Source organism: Ostrea edulis, chromosome 4 (assembly GCF_947568905.1).
Source record: "Ostrea edulis chromosome 4, xbOstEdul1.1, whole genome shotgun sequence".
In the NCBI taxonomy this organism is placed as follows: domain Eukaryota; kingdom Metazoa; phylum Mollusca; class Bivalvia; order Ostreida; family Ostreidae; genus Ostrea; species Ostrea edulis.
In genome coordinates, this window is record NC_079167.1 from 86,970,658 (window position 1) to 86,989,345 (window position 18,688).

At 35.9% G+C, this 18,688-nt stretch overlaps 1 protein-coding gene across 1 annotated transcript; it reads left to right on the plus strand.

Annotated features, from left to right (window-relative positions):
• Positions 1 to 535: 535 nt before the first annotated feature.
• LOC130053876 (uncharacterized) lies at positions 536 to 18,347 on the plus strand. The gene is made up of 6 exons (XM_056161519.1): positions 536 to 599; positions 8,426 to 8,567; positions 8,889 to 8,974; positions 9,297 to 9,371; positions 17,913 to 18,029; positions 18,342 to 18,347. The coding sequence occupies exons 1-6, from the start codon at positions 591 to 593 to the stop codon at positions 18,345 to 18,347; spliced, it is 435 nt and encodes a 144-aa protein (XP_056017494.1). The 5' UTR covers positions 536 to 590.
• Positions 18,348 to 18,688: the final 341 nt, after the last annotated feature.

Consider the following 18,688-nt stretch of genomic DNA (forward strand, 5'->3'; position numbering starts at 1 on the left):
GATCCCACCTCTGGTATGTCCAGGGGTCCGTGTTTGACCACTATCTATTTTGTATTGCTTGTAGGAGTTATGAGATTGATCACTGTTCGTTATCTTCACCTTGCATTTAATACTTTCAAAATAATAGGGCCAAGTGCAATAAGTTACCTTCAATGCTATTAGGGTCGGTATCGTCATTGCTGAATTCCGTCAATGAACCGTCATGATGATATTCCGTCCCATCATTACATTGGTTGCATGATACAGAGTTTTGTTCAGCTGCAAAATCTTCAAGACCGCAAACATCGTTTATTTAATTATTTTCATGTAGATGTATACCAATATTACCATCACACTCGGGATTGTGTTCGTTTTGTTGGTGTCGACGAAAATTTCCCAAACGGTGAGAAGTTGCAAGGCTTGCAAAAGTATTCCTCCTTCTCCTTAAACTTTGAGTTCGAACGTCGAATATTTTCCATGATTTTGACAGCTAATCAATGTTCAATAGTTCTTGGATTGTGCTTGCATTGAAGCGCTACAACGATTCCGATTTTTCTGCACGTGCTTTGCAGACGACAACAGTGGCAGTACGTTATATACAAGGCCTAGTTATGTATGAGGTAAGTTGAAGAAATTATACACAGTGCTATTTTTACAAACTAATAAAATCAATATATTTATAAATTCTACCAAATAGCATTTGTATGTATATTTCAATATACAGTAGGCTCGATAAATGTTACACGAAAAGCTAATTCGGGGCCTAGCACTTGCTTGTTTACATACGTTACGCTCCGCCTACAACAAAAATGGGGAGTGGATCTAAGTACGCAATCTTATCAAATTTCGTTGAACTATGATTGTTGTGTAGATATTTGCCATTTTGGTTGATCTAAGTTTGATTACATTGGAAAACTTAAAGTACTTGGTCATACAGATCTTTCTCAAAGACTTTTTCTATATATTTCGTATAAAACTTTTTTTTCAAAAACAAAATGATATTAATCAAGATTATTTGATACATATTGTAACGTGCTAATGTCCAAGAATAAGGCAGATGTTATATTTACAGTTTATTTACAAATATACACATATTTACACACAACATTTATGTTGAACAACTTCAAATAGTTGAAGTTCAATATACACATCAGTCCATCTGCTTACGGAGCAGAACTGACATCCATCTGTATTAAACTCCAATACAGAACTGACTCAAACTTGGGTATGCCCCTCAAACTTCAAGGTTCCCAGCCAAAATCATAAAGCACCGATAATGGCTAACCTTAATCAGGAATATAAACAATGAACCCTTATATTCCCATGAGAACATCGGCGACCACTAGTGTAGGACGCTGACAGACATATCCCGTTACCCATTGTGATAACAGTATAGAGCAATAAATGCTGAGCATGCATACAAGATAAACTAGTGAAACTCCAAAATTATGACATTGCTCCCTCCTTTAAAGACATGTGCCCACACGTTATTTACAAATTAAAATTGACAGTTTTCTCAATGTACATTCTCAGTTAATTACACTGTCACTTTATAAATCCAATCGTTCCACAGGACGGCGGATTCGTTTACCGCGACCGTATTCTGCATCAATTCCTGCTTCCCAATCGTCATTATAACTCGCATTGTCAATAGAACGTACCTCGTCATCATCACCAGACTGCTATCACTTGACGGCTGCCACGCGTCACTTTCGCCATAAAATGGTTTTAATCGGTTGTAATGCACAACACGCGGTCTGGAATTTGGTGTCTTTTGGATTCGGTACACAAGATCACTAATTGACGTAACTACGCGATAAGGTCCGTCCCAATTAGATTGTAATTTTGGGCTCACGCCGATTTTGCGTTTAGGATCAAAAAGCCACACGAGGTCACTACTTTTATATGGGTTAAATTTCACAGAATAATCGTATCCGGACTTCTGTTTATCACTTGCACTTTTAATATGTTGTCTAGCCGATTCATGCACTTTGCACATTTTGTCCTTCAAGTCTGCCACATATTCAGGCACACTGTTTGTTTCTTCTTTAGGAATACTTCCGTACATTAAATCCACAGGTAAACGTACTTCCCGACCTAACATCATCAAATTCGGGGAATATGACGTTGATTCCTGGTCAGCACTCCTATATGCCATCATTGTCATCGGTAGAATTTCGTCCCAGTCTCTTTGATCTTTAGACATTAATGTTGCAAGCATATTTCCAACCGTTTTATTGAAACGCTCAATCATTCCGTCAGATTGGGGGTGTAAAGCTGTAGTTCGAGTCTTCTCCATTCCTAGTAGTTTTGACATCGAGATGAATAGTCCAGATTCAAAATTTCTTCCCTGGTCGGAATGAATAAGTAAAGGGACCCCAAAACGACAAATGAACTCATCAACGAGCTTTCTGGCTACAGTCTCAGCCTCTTGATCTGGGATCGCGTATGCCTCAGTCCATTTAGTAAAATAATCTCCCACAACAAGAATGTATTTGTTTCCGCGTTCTGTTACAGGTAAGGGACCCATGATATCCAGGGCTACCCTCTCCATTGGAGCTCCCACATTGTAGATCTTCATAGGGGCCTTGTAGGATTTAGACGGACTTTTCCTTGCCGAACACTGTTCACATTTACGACACCAGTCCTTTACACTAGATCCAACATCCGGCCAATAAAATCGTTCTCGTATCCGAGACAAAGTTTTGTTGACTCCAAGATGACCAGCTGTAACGGCATCATGAAGCGATTTTAATATATCTGCGCGATATATTTCTGGCACAATCACTTGTCACGAAATTCGCTTCCCTGTATCATCTTCCCATCTCCGATGCAGGACACCATTCTTGAATTCCAGTCTTTGCCACTGAGACCACAAAGTTTTCACTGGCACACTTTCCAAACAGATTTCCTCTCATTTAGGCTTGGTATGGCTTTGCTGCAATTTTGAGAAAATAACACCTATTGTCGTATCGTCTCTTTGGGCTTTGGCCATTTGAGATTGTGATATTCCATTTATCCAGGAAGGTTGAGTCTTTTTACGGACAACATTGCATTTTCCTTCTGGACGAAAAGTTTGTTCAGTTCGCTCACAATATGAGCAGTCTTGGCAGGGTCGGCGCGACATCGAGTCAGCATTAATATGTTTTGCTCCAGCTCGATGTTCTATTTCAAAGTCATAAGTGCCAAGAACTTCCAGCCATCGAGCTAACTGTCCTTCAATATTTTTGAAATTCATAAGCCACCGAAGTCACCCATGGTCTGTGCGTAGGCGAAACTTCCTGCCATACAAGTAGCAGTGGAAGTGTTTTATGGACTCTACAATCGCGAGTAATTCCTTGCGGGTTACACAGTAGTTTGTCTCGGATTTCCCTAATGCATGACTAAAATAGCCTATTACTTTCTCCTTACCATCTTGAATTTGAGAAAGCACAGATCCAATGGCTTTGTTGCTAGCGTCTGCATCTAGGATGAACTCTGAGCCTTGAGGATCCGGGTATGCCAGTACCGGACTGTGCATTAGTTTAGATTTTAGCTGCTGGAAAGCCGTGTTGCACTCATCCGTCCACAAAAATGGCTTATTTTCTGTCATGGAATTTAATGGACGAGCAACTTTTGCAAAGTTGAAAATAAACTTGCGATAATAAGAGGATAATCCAAGAAAACTACGAAGCTGCTTAATGTTGATGGGCACAGGCCAATATTTTATGGCATCAATTTTTGATTGATCCACTTGAATTCCGTCCGGGGTTACAATATGCCCCAAGTATGTCACTCGCTTTTGAAATAAGAAACATTTCTTTGGACTTAATTTCAGTCCCGCAGTACGTAGTCGCAAAAGCACTTCCTCTAAACGATTTAACGTTGTCTCAAAGTCTTGACCGAAAACAATCACGTCATCAAGATAAACCAAACAGGTTTTCCAAGATAATCCCGATAAGACTTTACTCATTAACCTTTCAAAGGTGGCGGGTGCATTACACAGTCCAAAGGGCATGACCTTGAACTGGTACAGTCCATTTTCGGTCACAAAGGCAGTTTTCTCACGATCCTGATCTTCCACTTCAACTTGCCAATAGCCGCTTTGTAAATCAAGGGTGCAAAACCACTGAGAACCAACTAGAGCGTCCAGTTTGTCGTCAACTCTGGGAACCGGAAATGAATCCTTCTTAGTAACATAATTCACCTTTCTATAGTCTACACAAAACCGAAGGGAACCATCCTTCTTCCTCACCAATACAATTGGTGAAGCCCAAGGACTGTTTGATTTTTCAATCACGTCCTGAGATAACATCATTTCGATCTGTGATGACACCTCAGATCTCTTAGCAAATGGCATTCGACGGGGTTGTTGTTTGATGGGTGTAGCGCCCTGAGTGTCAATCTTGTGTTTGATTACTCCTGTGCGACCAAGTGCTAGTTTGTCGGGTGCAAACACATCTTTGTTGTTGATCAAAAACTGTTTTAGGATTTCCGATTGTTTTCCATCCAAATTGACACATGATTCAGATAGTAAAGTCGAAAGGTAATCCGGAATTTTGCCATCTGGATAAGAACAAGTTTCCTCACTTCGGTCTATTGTTACAGCTTCGCAGTGACCAACTACTGTTCTCGGATAAAGTTTGATTGATTTGTCTGACACATTGAGCACACGTATAGGAACTTTTTCCTTCGACAAATCTACTACAGCTTTCCCTACAATCAGTTTGTACTTTTCAGTGAATTTCTCCGAAGGAATAACAAGGCCTGTCTTAGGTACTGAATCGGTATCCAAAACTTTTCCTTGAAGCAACATCTCACTTCCAGCTGGAACAACACTGGTATCTTCCAGAACAACCCTACAACAACGTATGTAGTTGCACGAGAATGTTGAACATTTTACAATATGCCCATTCAATTTAAACTGACTATTTCCTACATCAAGAACACATTTATGTGCCTTCAAGAAATCAAATCCGAGCAATCCCTCGATGTCCTCATCAATGTCAACAATCCAGAATTCGTGCTGTACAGAAATGCCTGCGAGAGTCACGTTCATTGTCGCGATCCCTTTTGCATGAATACATTTGCCATCAGCCATCTTCATATTCATTTTAGAAGATAGTAATTCGGGGATTGGATTCATTTTCCTGTAGACACTGGTATTAATGATAGAGACATTGGCACCTGTATCTACAAGAAATCGTACAGATTCGGCATCATGTATACATCCATCCACATATATACCAGACCCGTCCTTCGATATTCGAGAAGATCGCGGGGCAACGTTTGAATTTCCCTTACCAGAACTTGATGATTTTTTGGCTTTCGGGCAGTTCCTTCTAAAATGATTCCCACCACAGTTCCAACAACGGATTTCTTTTGTTGATGGTTTTGAATTAGCAGCACATGTATCTTTCGATTTTTTCATTGTTTCTATTTCCTTGCGCATTCAACAAGTTCCTTTGAAATTTCTCCCATACATGCTTTAATGTCATCAGCACTGAATGATTTTTCATTTGCATAGTCACTGACAGTTACATTCCGCACCGCTGTAGTAGCTCGTTTTTCTCGCTGTTTTTCTGCCATATTAAATGCATCCAGTTCCACGGACAGTTTTGTAGCATCATCAATGGTTTTGGACGCGCTTGCTGAATCCTCAGTCTCATGTCGGAGTCAGTAAGGGCGTCTATGAAATGATCCCGACACAATGTTTCCAGTAGATCTCGCGGAGCATTAGGGTAAGCTTTTCTGCTCAATCGTTTTATATATTGAGCTAACTCCGGAAGTGATTGGTCTCTTTTCCGGACAAGGTTTTTTTTAGCTGAACTCGGAACAGTTCAGTTCTGTTCTCGGATCCAAAACGGCGACTGAGTGCAGTTGACAATTCAACATAGGAACGTCGTTTTCCTGGCTCCAGATCAGCTAACACTCCTTGTGCAGCACCCCTTAACGAGGACGCTAAGAACATGGACTTCCTTATGTCGTCCCATCCATTTATCTCCGCCACGAGTTCAAACTGGACTTTATAATCATCCCACGGCTCAGACCCATCATATGCAGCTGGACGTACTAAAGGTTTCATGAAATCCCTGTTACTTTGATGATCATCATTGTAACTATTGTTTCTGAGTGCCGCTGTAGTATTGCGTATTTCTCGATCAAGCGCTGCACATTCTCTTTCTATACGCTGGATCTCATGAGGGGTGGATGTCATCGTCCCTATTCCTGTATCTGACCTATTACGTCTTATTCCTAATAGCACAGTTGGGGTATCTAAATTTTCTGCCATATCACTTGTAATAATAATCCCACCGCTGCCACCAAAATTGTAACGTGCTAATGTCCAAGAATAAGGCAGATGTTATATTTACAGTTTATTTACAAATATACACATATTTACACACAACATTTATGTTGAACAACTTCAAATAGTTGAAGTTCAATATACACATCAGTCCATTTGCTTACGGAGCAGAACTGACATCCATCTGTATTAAACTCCAATACAGAACTGACTCAAACTTGGGTATGCCCCTCAAACTTCAAGGTTCCCAGCCAAAATCATAAAGCACCGATAATGGCTAACCTTAATCAGGAATATAAACAATGAACCCTTATATTCCCATGAGAACATCGGCGACCACTAGTGTAGGACGCTGACAGACATATCCCGTTACCCATTGTGATAACAGTATAGAGCAATAAATGCTGAGCATGCATACAAGATAAACTAGTGAAACTCCAAAATTATGACAATATCAAATAGTCCACAATTAATTAAGATTGGCTAATACAGTTCGTACCGTTTACGAAATAAACCTGGTTCGAACTATCTTGCTTCTTACAATTCCGCCTAACGGGGAACCAGTTAACTTTTCATTTTGCTCAAACCTTAGATTCAACACATTGTGAAAAATACTCACCCACCCAACCCATTTTCTTGTATCATCGAATTGATTTGTGTTTACTTGTGCTGCTGCTTTGTTCTTTATTTCCCAGATTCCTTTCCATTTCAATATTGATAATATGCCTGTTTTCATATCGATGCCAGCTGTCTCCAGGATGCTGTCAAATTACTACATGCACTAATTTGGGCAATTTTTCTTTCTTAATTGTTGCATCTTTCTAGTGGGGTTCGGGACTGGGGAGTGCGTTGGGGTAGTTGATAACTAATTCTGCGCCAAAACCGGCTCTCCTCCCACCTACTACTAAAGCAGAGGGCAGGTATTTCACGTGTACCCTCCAGACGACCATTAAACTAGGTCAAGGGTCAGTGGATATTCATAGAAAATACTAATTTCTTGCATAAGTTGCTAAAGTTTAATTCGTGGGGCTCTCAGCTAGTTCATAGCTGGGGCCACATCCACCTCCTACTCAGGGAGGGGATGCTACAGGCTGGTGCATGTTGCGACAACTGTAGGAGGGTCTACAAGCTTGCTCCGCACTTGCTATTAAACCAGATAGCACGCAGGAGACCGGTGAGATGCACAGAGATCTCTACCTCCCTTAGAACGTGGGGACTCGTTCAGGTTCGGGCACCTATGTTCACATAGGGTCCCCTGTGTTGCCCCTACTTTGGTAGTCAAACTGGCACACTGGCCGCCTCCCCAGTTCCCCACAAAAACTTTGCATGCGACCCTTTTCACCATATATGTAAATTTGCATCCTGTTTCTGATCCAATTAATAAATATTAAACTTCTATCACTCTTGTCATTCCAGCTGCTAAGCAGCCTTTGAGGGATTACAGGGCAGCCAGTTAAGCTTCGACACACCTACTGGTCTATTCAGATATTAGGTTAAGGGCACTGTTCAATTCGGGCAGTAGGTCAGATGTCTTGCGACTTGTTGTGCTGTATATTAAGTTTAATTTAGCACAATAGCTTCTCTAGGTAAATTTAACATACCCTAGGTCAGGCCATGGTCATGAAGCCAATTTTTTTATTGATAATAATGAAAATAAATAAATAAATAATGTATATTAAAGATATAGATCTATTGGGTAACTAACATCACCAATCCTTTGATAAAAGTAGTAGTGAATCTGGCATCAAAATCGATGAAATAAGCTGTAAATTCATGAATAAAAAGCTATTTAGGGAAGTGTAAACAGCAACAATAAATTATTATGCTACATGCAAATTAAAATTTTTGAAATTTAACATAATAATTTTAATACACGTGACCAAATAATTTTTGCATGCATGTCTGTGTATACATCTATAAATCCATGCATCATTTAACTCTACACTTAATTAATAAACCTACATGCAATGCCATTTAATTCAATAACAGAACAATTTTAACAGTCATGGTAATTTAAAAAAAAAAAAATAATCATCCAATAGTAATGTCAAATTTATAATACTATATATCAACTTAGTGCTACTTTTTAAAATATTTTTTAAAAAGTGATTTAGATGTGACAATCTTTTAAAGTTAATTTTCATTGAATTCTTCATTCAGGACAATCAAAAAAGTGGTGAAGGTAGCCAGGACATGTTCGAGTCCCAGGAGTCTGCACAGCTGGCTCCAGTCAATGACGGATCTGGCTGTACTGCACCATGCAGGGGCTGTGCAGAAAACACAAAGCTGCTACACACAATTTGTGAGTACAGGTCTATTGCTCACCAGCTGTATACATGTACTATTCAGGATTTAAAATTAATCTATGTGCATGGTTGATGTACACGTATGTGTACATTTTTAATAATGATCATGCATTTCATATGCATACATTTGATTTTCTGAATATTTTTTTTTTCAAATAAAAGAATAGTCTTCAGTTAGAAACTAGGTGGAGGAAAAATAAGAATGTATGCATATAGCCATCCATCTGAAAAATACCACTAATATCAATTAAGAATCTTCATTTGAAATTGTATAATTTGATGTTGTTCACTGTTGATAAACATTAAATTCTTCACAGTGCAAGAGCTGAGGGAACTCAGAGAAGGGTTAAATGCCAGAAGTGGTGATTATAAGAAATTCGTCATGGAGAATTCAGATATTGAGGTATAACTCTTAACACTGTATTGTGTACATATATACTCGGTCTTTTATATATCCATAAATAACTGGCCAAAGTTATATAGAAGTTTTATAGAAAACGTTATCATTTAATATTCAATGTCTTGATAGGGTGATTTTAATTACCTGAAAAAATTTGTTTGATTGGTGCATCAAAGAAAACCTGATTTCGGCTTCATTGTGTAAATTGATATGTTTATTGAATTTGAAAATAATATCTACATATATTAACAGTTTTTATTAGTATTTGTTTTTCACAATATTCAGTATAATTGCAATTATTAACTTTTATTATGGTTAATTGTAGGCTCCCCTGCTGGAATTCTTGAAGACTGCATTTCTAGTCAAAATGTTTTTAAGCACTGCAGACTTAGAATTGAAAGTAAGTCTGTTATTACATGCAATCTGATTATAGGGGAGTGGTGCCGCTATACACATAACAATGATGGAGCGGATCAAAGATCCGAACCTAATCAGATCATTATTATATGCAATGGAACCATAACACTTGTTATCATTAAAAATTCAAGTCCATAACCAATCCTCATGTTTTAGCTCATCTGAGCTGAAAGCTCATGTGTGCTTTTCTGATCACATGTTGTACATCTTATGTCTGACTGGCTGTCTCTCCATCTGTAAACTTTACACATTTTCTACTTCTGCTCCAGAACTATTGGGCCAATTTCAACCAAACTTTGTAAAAATAATCATTGGGTGAAGGGAATTAAAGTTTGTTCAAAGGAAGGGCCATGCCATTTTCAGAGGGGAAAAATCACAAAAATGCAAAAATAGGGTGGGGTCATTTAAAAATCTTCTCAAGAATGACTGGGCCAAAAGAGTTGAAATTTATATGAAAGCTTTCTTACATAGTGCAGATTCAAGTTTGTAAAAATCATGGTACACAGGGATAGGTTGGGACCACAGTAGGGATCAAATTTTTACATGCGAATATAAAGGAAAATCTTTAAATATGGGCTCAGGTGAGCAATGTGGCCCATGGGCCTCTTGTTGTTAATTGAATACTCATAGAATATAAATTTTGAACAAGAAATTAATTCATTTCTTGTAAATGTTAAATGTTACATTTTTTTATCCACAAGATGAAATTCAAGAAATAATTATACATGTACAACAAATTCCAGGCTAAAGTGGTGTCCTTAGTGCACAGACTAGGAATGAAGGCGGATATGCCAGTGATCATGCGAAGCGTAAACAAAGGACTAAAGCCAAAATTGCATGATTTGGCCCTGTCAATCTTTGAAAATAAAACTTTATATTTATAGAAGAAATCTTAGGCCAGACTTCAATTAGAAATTATACTATTAATTTCCATATCGAGTTTTGTGCAGGAAACAGCACAAGCGTAATTATATGCATTGAAACCGGATGCGGTATGTCAAAAATACCTATTTTTTATAGAAATTCTAAACTTTATTTAATAAATTTTATGGGCGCCACTCTTGAATCACGATGATATTTTATATACGTTTATATCGTTATCTGAGAAATACTGTAAACGAATTATATTTGGCGTGTACGATATTTGGCGGAAATCGTTTTTTTTTTCAACAAGTTAGCGTAGATTTGATTTAGCGCATTCCTGAATTACTTTAAACATCTAGATTTACGGATAGTATTTAGCGATGTACTTGATTTAGCGGAAGCTGCGTTCCGCCAAAGTCGCTAAATAGAATACACAGCCAAATGTAATACATTTACAGTATTGTGTATTAGTTTCGTGTTGGTTTACGTGCGGCGCCATATTTTATTTGATGATTTTGAATTCTTGAAACTTGCCTAGAATTTTCCGGATTACCGTTTTAAGTGGTTAAATTGAGCATGAAATTTGATAGTTTAAATGTGTTTTGTCATGTTTCGAATCAAACAGTAATGAATTCAATGTTAATGTTGATTATCACATTATTTATCGAATCTCACTCGGGTTACGGTAATCGAAGATAGGGAATTTCCAATGCGATAAAAATAGACCCATATAAATATACTGGTTTCAAAGCTGTGAAATTTTGAGACTTTGCTATGGTATTTTTTCTAATATTAGATGGATTAAGCAATTTCATGTACTTCACTTAAGGTTTCCTAAGTAAACATACGTACTAGGCTTAGTGAACACTTTCCAAAATCTTTGTTCCTCAGTTCCTGCATAAGGAATGACGTCGCCTGTCAAGCTGACGAAATTAGTCAGCTCTTCATAACAATGGAGTTTACTCACAGGGGCTTACTCCAATCGGAACACGCTCGGCCTGTCGGTTATGGAAATGGCCGAGTTGTTACGATTGGGGCTTGCTCCCATTAAAACAATACATTTATTGTAAACAATGCTTTATTTTAGCTAAAATATAATTATTTGATTAAAATATTGTTTTAAATGGTAGCAATTTAAACTCTGTTGTTTACTGTAACCATGGGAAAAACTGACGGGAGACAACTCTTTCAAGCTTCTTAATGGGGTGTCTTATAGGGAATTTTTAAGCAAATCTATAGGCTGACTAATCACAACTAGCTTTTCAAGGATAAATTCCTAGTAGGGAATGGTGTTATTAGAAATGAAAAGCAATTAAATCATTGAATTACAAATACATATTTCAAAACTAAAATGATATGCGGTAAAAATGAATGAATTAATTTAAAATGAATAAACATATAGATAAATCATAAATGTGGATAATTAAAAATACAAGGGTATAAGTACATACACAAGAACAATAGCTATCTAGTATATAAAAAGAAATAGACACACAGTAGACAAATGAATAGTATAAATACTGTACATAAAATAAATACAAAGGGGGGGTGGGGTGGTGGTGGTGGTTTCGGGGCCCGGTTGGACCTCTTGCTTTCGTCAGAAAATTGTGCTTTAAAAAGTACGAATAACACATTTTGAAGGTGACCCCACCTTTGAAAACTAAAACTAATGGTAGACACACTCCCCCCCCCCCCTTTTTAAAAAAAATACTGGATCTGTCCCTGACATATCAAATAAATATAAACACACAAGAAGATAAATAATTTGACTAAATAAAAGCATACGGATAATAATAGAAGAAGAAGAAAAATACAGGAGTAAATAGATGAATGAGCGAATGTTAATAAACATGAATAGATTATAAAGTATATTAAACATGAATAAATAAATGCATCCCCGATAAATAATAAAGATGTGTTAGTAGCATATTTAAATGGATAAATAAAAAACAGAAATAATTCAAAGGCATGGGGATATGAACTTTAAAATGTGTACAGTAATGAAAGCCGACAATTTCTTATATTATCATTATTATTACGATTATCATTTTTTATTGTATTTTCATATAAATGATATCGGGCGTAAAAGTGATTGATAGCATTGTTGGTACTAATCTAATTTTATAATACACAACATATTTTCTAAACTTCATCCAACCTTGTTTCATAATGCTGCTGGCTCTTTGTGTCTAGCATCTTTTTTCAATGACAGACGGGCGACGTCTGTATTTATATACCGAAAGGTAGAAGTCTATAGGAAAAATAATTGGCTTATATAATTCTCAATTTGACATCAGATAAAGTGTTAATCGGGGATATATGCATTTGCTCGATCAAGATATGGGGCTCACGGCGGTTGTGACCGGTCGACAGGGGATGTTTACTCCTCCTGGGCACCTGATCCCACCTCTGGTATATTCAGGGGTCCATGTTTGCACAACTCTATTTAGTATTGCTTATAGGAGTTATGAGATTGGTCACTGTTCGTTATATTCGCCTTCCATGCATATGTTAATGTTTTAGCAGAATCGTTATGTACCGATATTCAATCTCTTCATGAAAAATAAATTGATATCAACATCAGTCTTGAAGTTCACAAAAACTTTTCCGAGACACTATCTATACTGTATCAATGTATCCTAATGTCATCATAAATTTTGTTCTAACCAGTAATTGATCATGAAGGCATAATCACCAGGGTGAATTTCAAACACAGAGACATTGTAAGGATTGAATGACAAATACAAATCGAACTCAAATGCAGAAAAGCTCACATCATAGATTTTAAAAACCTAAGCAATGTATTTAGCAAGAAAGTGCCTAAGAATTTTCTACAATTCAGGAGTTTCAGCGAGTTTGGCTACAGTTTTCACCCAAAGTCAATAAAAGCGTGCAATTGAGGGTTTCAAAATCATAGTTTATCGACCATTCAAAATATATATGGTAACATGCGTTTATTAATGGTAAATATCTGTTGAACACTCACCTCAAATTGTTTCAAGTTAAGTATGACAGATTTTTTTTTTACAGTAGGTCAAAGTATGGTATATTTTTCGAGATTTTTCTCACATGTAACCTTCGTTACTGAGTCCTTGACATGATATGTAAGATAAACATTAATTTTCCATGTATTATTCCAGAACTTGCATTGGAATTGACTGAGCATATATTTTTCTAATTTGCGAAAGACAATAAATACAGGTTTTCAAAGAAAATATTTAATCAACACAATAAGAAATTATCTGCTGTAAAAGTCAGCAATAAGATTTTAAGAGCGCAAAATAAACGACTAGATATCACTTTCAATATCTTTGAAATGGCAGAAAATAAAATTGATTAACAAATATTCTCGAACAGTTCAATATATATGAAACATGAAAACAAAAGACAAGCAATAGATATAGAACAATAGGGGTTTTTTTGTATGTAAATGAAGTAGCGCTATAATTCTGTAACGTATGTTTCAACACTTACACAACAGTACATCCATGAAAATAGTATGCCAAAACGATGTCATCATCAGTTATTCTTTACGATTGATGTTGCAAAACCATAACGACATCACTTAATTCAATAGAAATGCCAGTTTTAATAGAAATATAACGTAGACAAGCAAAAAAAATTACCAAATGTGTCTTTTCTTCTGAATTTGTTAATTTGCAATAAATATGCGATTAAAACAAAAGTAAAAGATTGATGTTTCGCTATATAAATGCCCATGATTCTTATAGAAATAACAGACACATATTTTGAAACCTGGATTGCTCTTTGTTATAATAAACAATGAAAGTAACGTATGTTTCTTATTTTTCCTTTCATTACTATAAAACATCATTTTATTCAAAAAATGGAAAGAATCATATTTACATATTTCTAACAATCTGTTTACAATAATAATATAAAGAAAATGTTTAATTTCCCAACATTTTGATTAAATGTATACCGAATTTTATGTTTTTGTTGCTTATTTTGGAATACCTTCCCATAGAAACTGTCAGTATAATCCACCACGCGGTGTTATGAATGAATATTTAACGTGAACCTTAAGACATAGATGTCCCCTATTAATTTTGAGGTCAAAAGGACAACGGTTAAACTACTCTGGACATACGCTATTGTCCGTTGAGAAATCTTTCCTTGATAGACATCAAACTTGAAACACTGGTGCCCCTTATGAATAGATGACCCCCATTGGATTCCAAGTCACAAGGTCAAAGGTCATACAAAATTACTCAAATGACCAGTTGTTTATAAGTATTTTGAGAGACAAAACTTACATGTATCATTATGGTAGCCTTTGACCGGTAGTTAAACCTTTATTTTCACTGTCTATACAGACATTCTACCTTTTCAGTATTGCCACAAGGGGAGCATATAATATTATTTCTAAAACATTTTTTCATGGTTGTTCTTATGTTTTAATACATTTTTTTTTCATGGTAGTTATTCTGTACTTCTGCTCTTTTCTGAAAAAATGAATAAAAAATTAAAAACAAGTAGAATAATATTACGTAACGGACTTCCTGGTAACATACGTTACACTCAGATAAAATATTTTTGAATGATTTCTATATAAGATTGCATAGAACAATCATCAGAGATTAGTCCCTTCATTTCTAAGATATATTATGAAAAGATGCTGAATTCTAGCAAATTGATAAATGTAGAGTTGCATAGTTACATGTATCATAAATAGGACAGTAGCAGAGAAAAACATGGCCTGTATTTCTTGCAGAGGATATCTGTATATGCTAGTGAATACGGGAACAATAACACATTTGTTTCTTCATAACATAGTTGATATTCAACAAACATATCATTAAAGATGATATTTTGTCAATATGTAGTTCAATATTTGATGTCTAATTAAGCATTTCATTAAGTAACATACGTTACTTTGAGTAACGTATGTTACCAGCATTTTACTCAGTGTAATTCTTACACCAGAGGAATTTCGAGATATTTGGAATACGATATACATTCTTTGATATCAGAAGAACAAATTCAGACCAAAACATTCCATCTGCTTAATCAATATTGTATATTAAACATTGCAGTTGCTGTAACAGTACTTACCGTAAGAGAAAATTAATCCCAATTCTCAAAGTTTAACACGTATTGACTTTCAAACTCAAATGTTCATAGTAGACTTTCATGAGAGCAAAAAAACGCCGGAAATTGTTCTATCATTCCCTTTAATTAATTTCTCGGTAACGAATGTTACATCACGAATGTTACATCTTGACACGTTTGTCAAATTTCAGACCAACCTATGACTTCTGCAAAAGAAATGTTTATATTTTCATTCTCTGTACACTGCGAGATTTTCATAAAAGGGGTAACATTTGCTCTGCAAATACGTTTTCATAAAAAGTTTATTGTATCGTATGTTACATTTCTAAAATCAGAATGCAAAATTTTGAGAATAATGATGACTTCTTCTCAATGCCACATCCAAATATCGCTTGATGAATATTTTCCCACAGTTTTTGAATATTTTAGCGCCAAAATAGATCAAAAACATAAAGATAATACGAAATCTTTGTCCATACATCGGGTGTTTAATTGACCCTATGATCACATAATATAATCTGGCGACATGGAGTAATATATACACCACTGCTTAAAATCATACACAAAAGCTGTTAAACTTTTATTGAATGAAAATTTAGGAAATACAAATGATATTAACGCAAAGAAAATTAAAAAACACGCTCTCAGATTTTTATATTTGCTTGTTCAATTTTAAAAATTGAGTCGGCGACAGTCACGTATGTTACAAAATTAGGGTATCTACGCTTCCTACCAAGTTTATAAGTAAAAGGGAAATAAAAAGTATACCATGCCTAGGGAGGCTATGGGTCCATGAATGTATAGCACACAAAATATATGATTTGATATAGCTTATTTTCTAATAAAGTGCCGGCGACATCGATTGCACGCTTTTATTGACTTTGAGTGTTTAATGAACACGGCTACATTCTTCTTTTATTAATTCATTATGCACACCTTTCGTCAGTATTGATGTTTTCTCTTAATTGACCGATATACATATTCTAGCACTTGTGAGTTTATCATCTTTTGAAGCTCACGTGATACTTTTCAAATATTTTTATTAGAGATGTCATCGAGTATTCGACAATCACTCGGTCATACCGATCATCGACTAAATTTTTCACAGTCGAGTACTCGTTAGAATAGCCTTTTTAGATAATGTTCATAAATCCTTACAGCTATATCTCCCGAAAAGGGGGAGAATGTTCGCGACTGTGAATTAAAACTTTACCTCTCCGAAAACTCGTACCCTGATGGCAATCCAATTATTTGATGGTCTATGAAGGAAAACGGCTTTCCTTTCCTGGCAGTCCTCGCTGGTGAGTTTTTGTTCGTGCCTTCAGAGAGAATTGTTTTCATCGACTGGACAATTGGGAGACAAAACTTAGAAATAGGCTCTCGTCCAATATTTGTCGACCAAATTATTTTTGGTTTTGAACAAGAATATATTGTACATGCATTGAAAAAAAAAACCCTTATATATATGTTTACATGATTCTTTTTATGCCTGAGTACACGTACATTTTAATTGTTGCTTGTACAGCATTTCCGTATCAAATTTTTTTTATCGTGTTGGATTAATTACGGTTATCGACAGCCTTTCGTCCCCTGCCGTGTACTTGACTATCAAGGTGCGCCGAGGTGTGACTCATGCATGAGTTAGGTACACTTGTACCATATCAGTTCGTTTTTTGACTGCGTACTTGACTATCGCTCGACTAAAGCGTCCGAGTAAAATTGACATCCCTAATTTTTTATGTTCTGATGAATGTTTACATGTAACTATATTTGTCCAATTGAAACTTAAACTGGCATGTATATAAACAGTGTGATTCGATAAAATAACAGGTTTGTGATAATATTTTTTTAAAACATGATATTTATTAGTTATCTAATTTTATGTTACTCATATTTTTGTTCTTGAATTGCATTATATATTTTTTTTAACTTAGGAAAGCATTGCCCCCTCCCCCGTAAATCCGCTAATGATTACAACACCTTTGTGGAATCTTTGTGAGAATGTCAACAAATCAACTGAATATGAAAGATACAACATTGGCGTCCTCATTGCATTTCACAAGCTTACATGTAAAACACAATGCTTTTTCCATACAATGTCATATTTATTATCAAAATGAATACTCATTGTATCTGAAAATCCACGAGGAAATTTAATGAAGAACTTAATAATATTAAATGATACAGTTTTTTCTCCTTTAAGCCATTCGAGTAAATATTGACTTCGTTAATTAACTACCTTAGCAATACAACGACGTCAAAATGACGTTACAATGTAAATGCATTCATTTCATTGCTATATTTAGAAGCCCGTAGAAAGAAAGTGCGTAGAGGAAATCGGATAAAATTAATTGATTTAGAAAGCAAATTTTGTAGCCTTTTGACCCCCAAAAGATTTTAAATTTTGGAAACAGGGCCATTTTTCATGATTTCTGGCTTTAGTCCTTTGCAGCAAGGAAGTTTGTTGACTTCCGATCACAAACAAAAGTTAAGGTTTGTACATATTTGATGAAATCAAATGATTTTGACGCCCACTAAAGATAACATACAACTAATTGATAATCAAATTTAACTAAATTTTTTGCAGTTGCTGTCAGGGAAAAAGGATGCTGAAAATCTGAGTGTTCAGGACCTGGGGAAAGAGTTGTTCCAGAGATTCTCCCCAGTCCTGAACAATCAGATTGAACAAACTACAGTTGTTTTGGTGAGTAACTTAATTAACAATTCATTTTTTACACACCAATCTTTAGACGTGGCATATTATGGTACAGTGATGTATATACGTCAGTCTGTCTGAGCGTCCTTTCGGGGTTTTCTGTTTCTAAGTTTATTTCTCTGTCACATATCAAACTTAAACTTGCTATGTAGCTTCTGTGTGGATCACTCAAAAGGAGTTTTGCCCCTTTATTTGAACATTATTGTGATATGGAGGGTACATAAGTTGTCCTCTCTCAATTTTCAAGTGAGGACCATCATGTTTTGCAGAGTGTTTTTTTATGTAATTTGTCTACATTAGTGCTAATCATTTCAGAGAGCCTTCTGCCATGAACAAAAGCTATTCAAGAAGAGGCGAAGTGAGGTTTCCACGTGAATGGATTTCTGGTCTGAATTTAAGACATTCAGAAGGATGGTGGAGGAGGGCCAGGATCCATTGAAGTGGGAAAGGCTGATGCCCAGGGAAGAAAAGAGGATTGAGAGATATCAAAAGCTCCTCTGTGAGTTTATATTTTCAATGTTACATTTTTACAATTAAGAACTGGACAATTATGCCTACTATAGTTTTGAAATCCAATTCTCTGAGGGGGGGGGGTCCAAACAGACTTTGCTAAGTTTATTACAATTTGAAAGTGTACACATACATAT

Coding starts and splice junctions, on each gene's coding strand:
- LOC130053876 (XM_056161519.1), top strand. Junction 8,568..8,888: donor AAAGCTGCTACACACAATTT/GTGAGTACAGGT, acceptor AATTCTTCACAG/TGCAAGAGCTGAGGGAACTC. Junction 8,975..9,296: donor TGGAGAATTCAGATATTGAG/GTATAACTCTTA, acceptor GGTTAATTGTAG/GCTCCCCTGCTGGAATTCTT.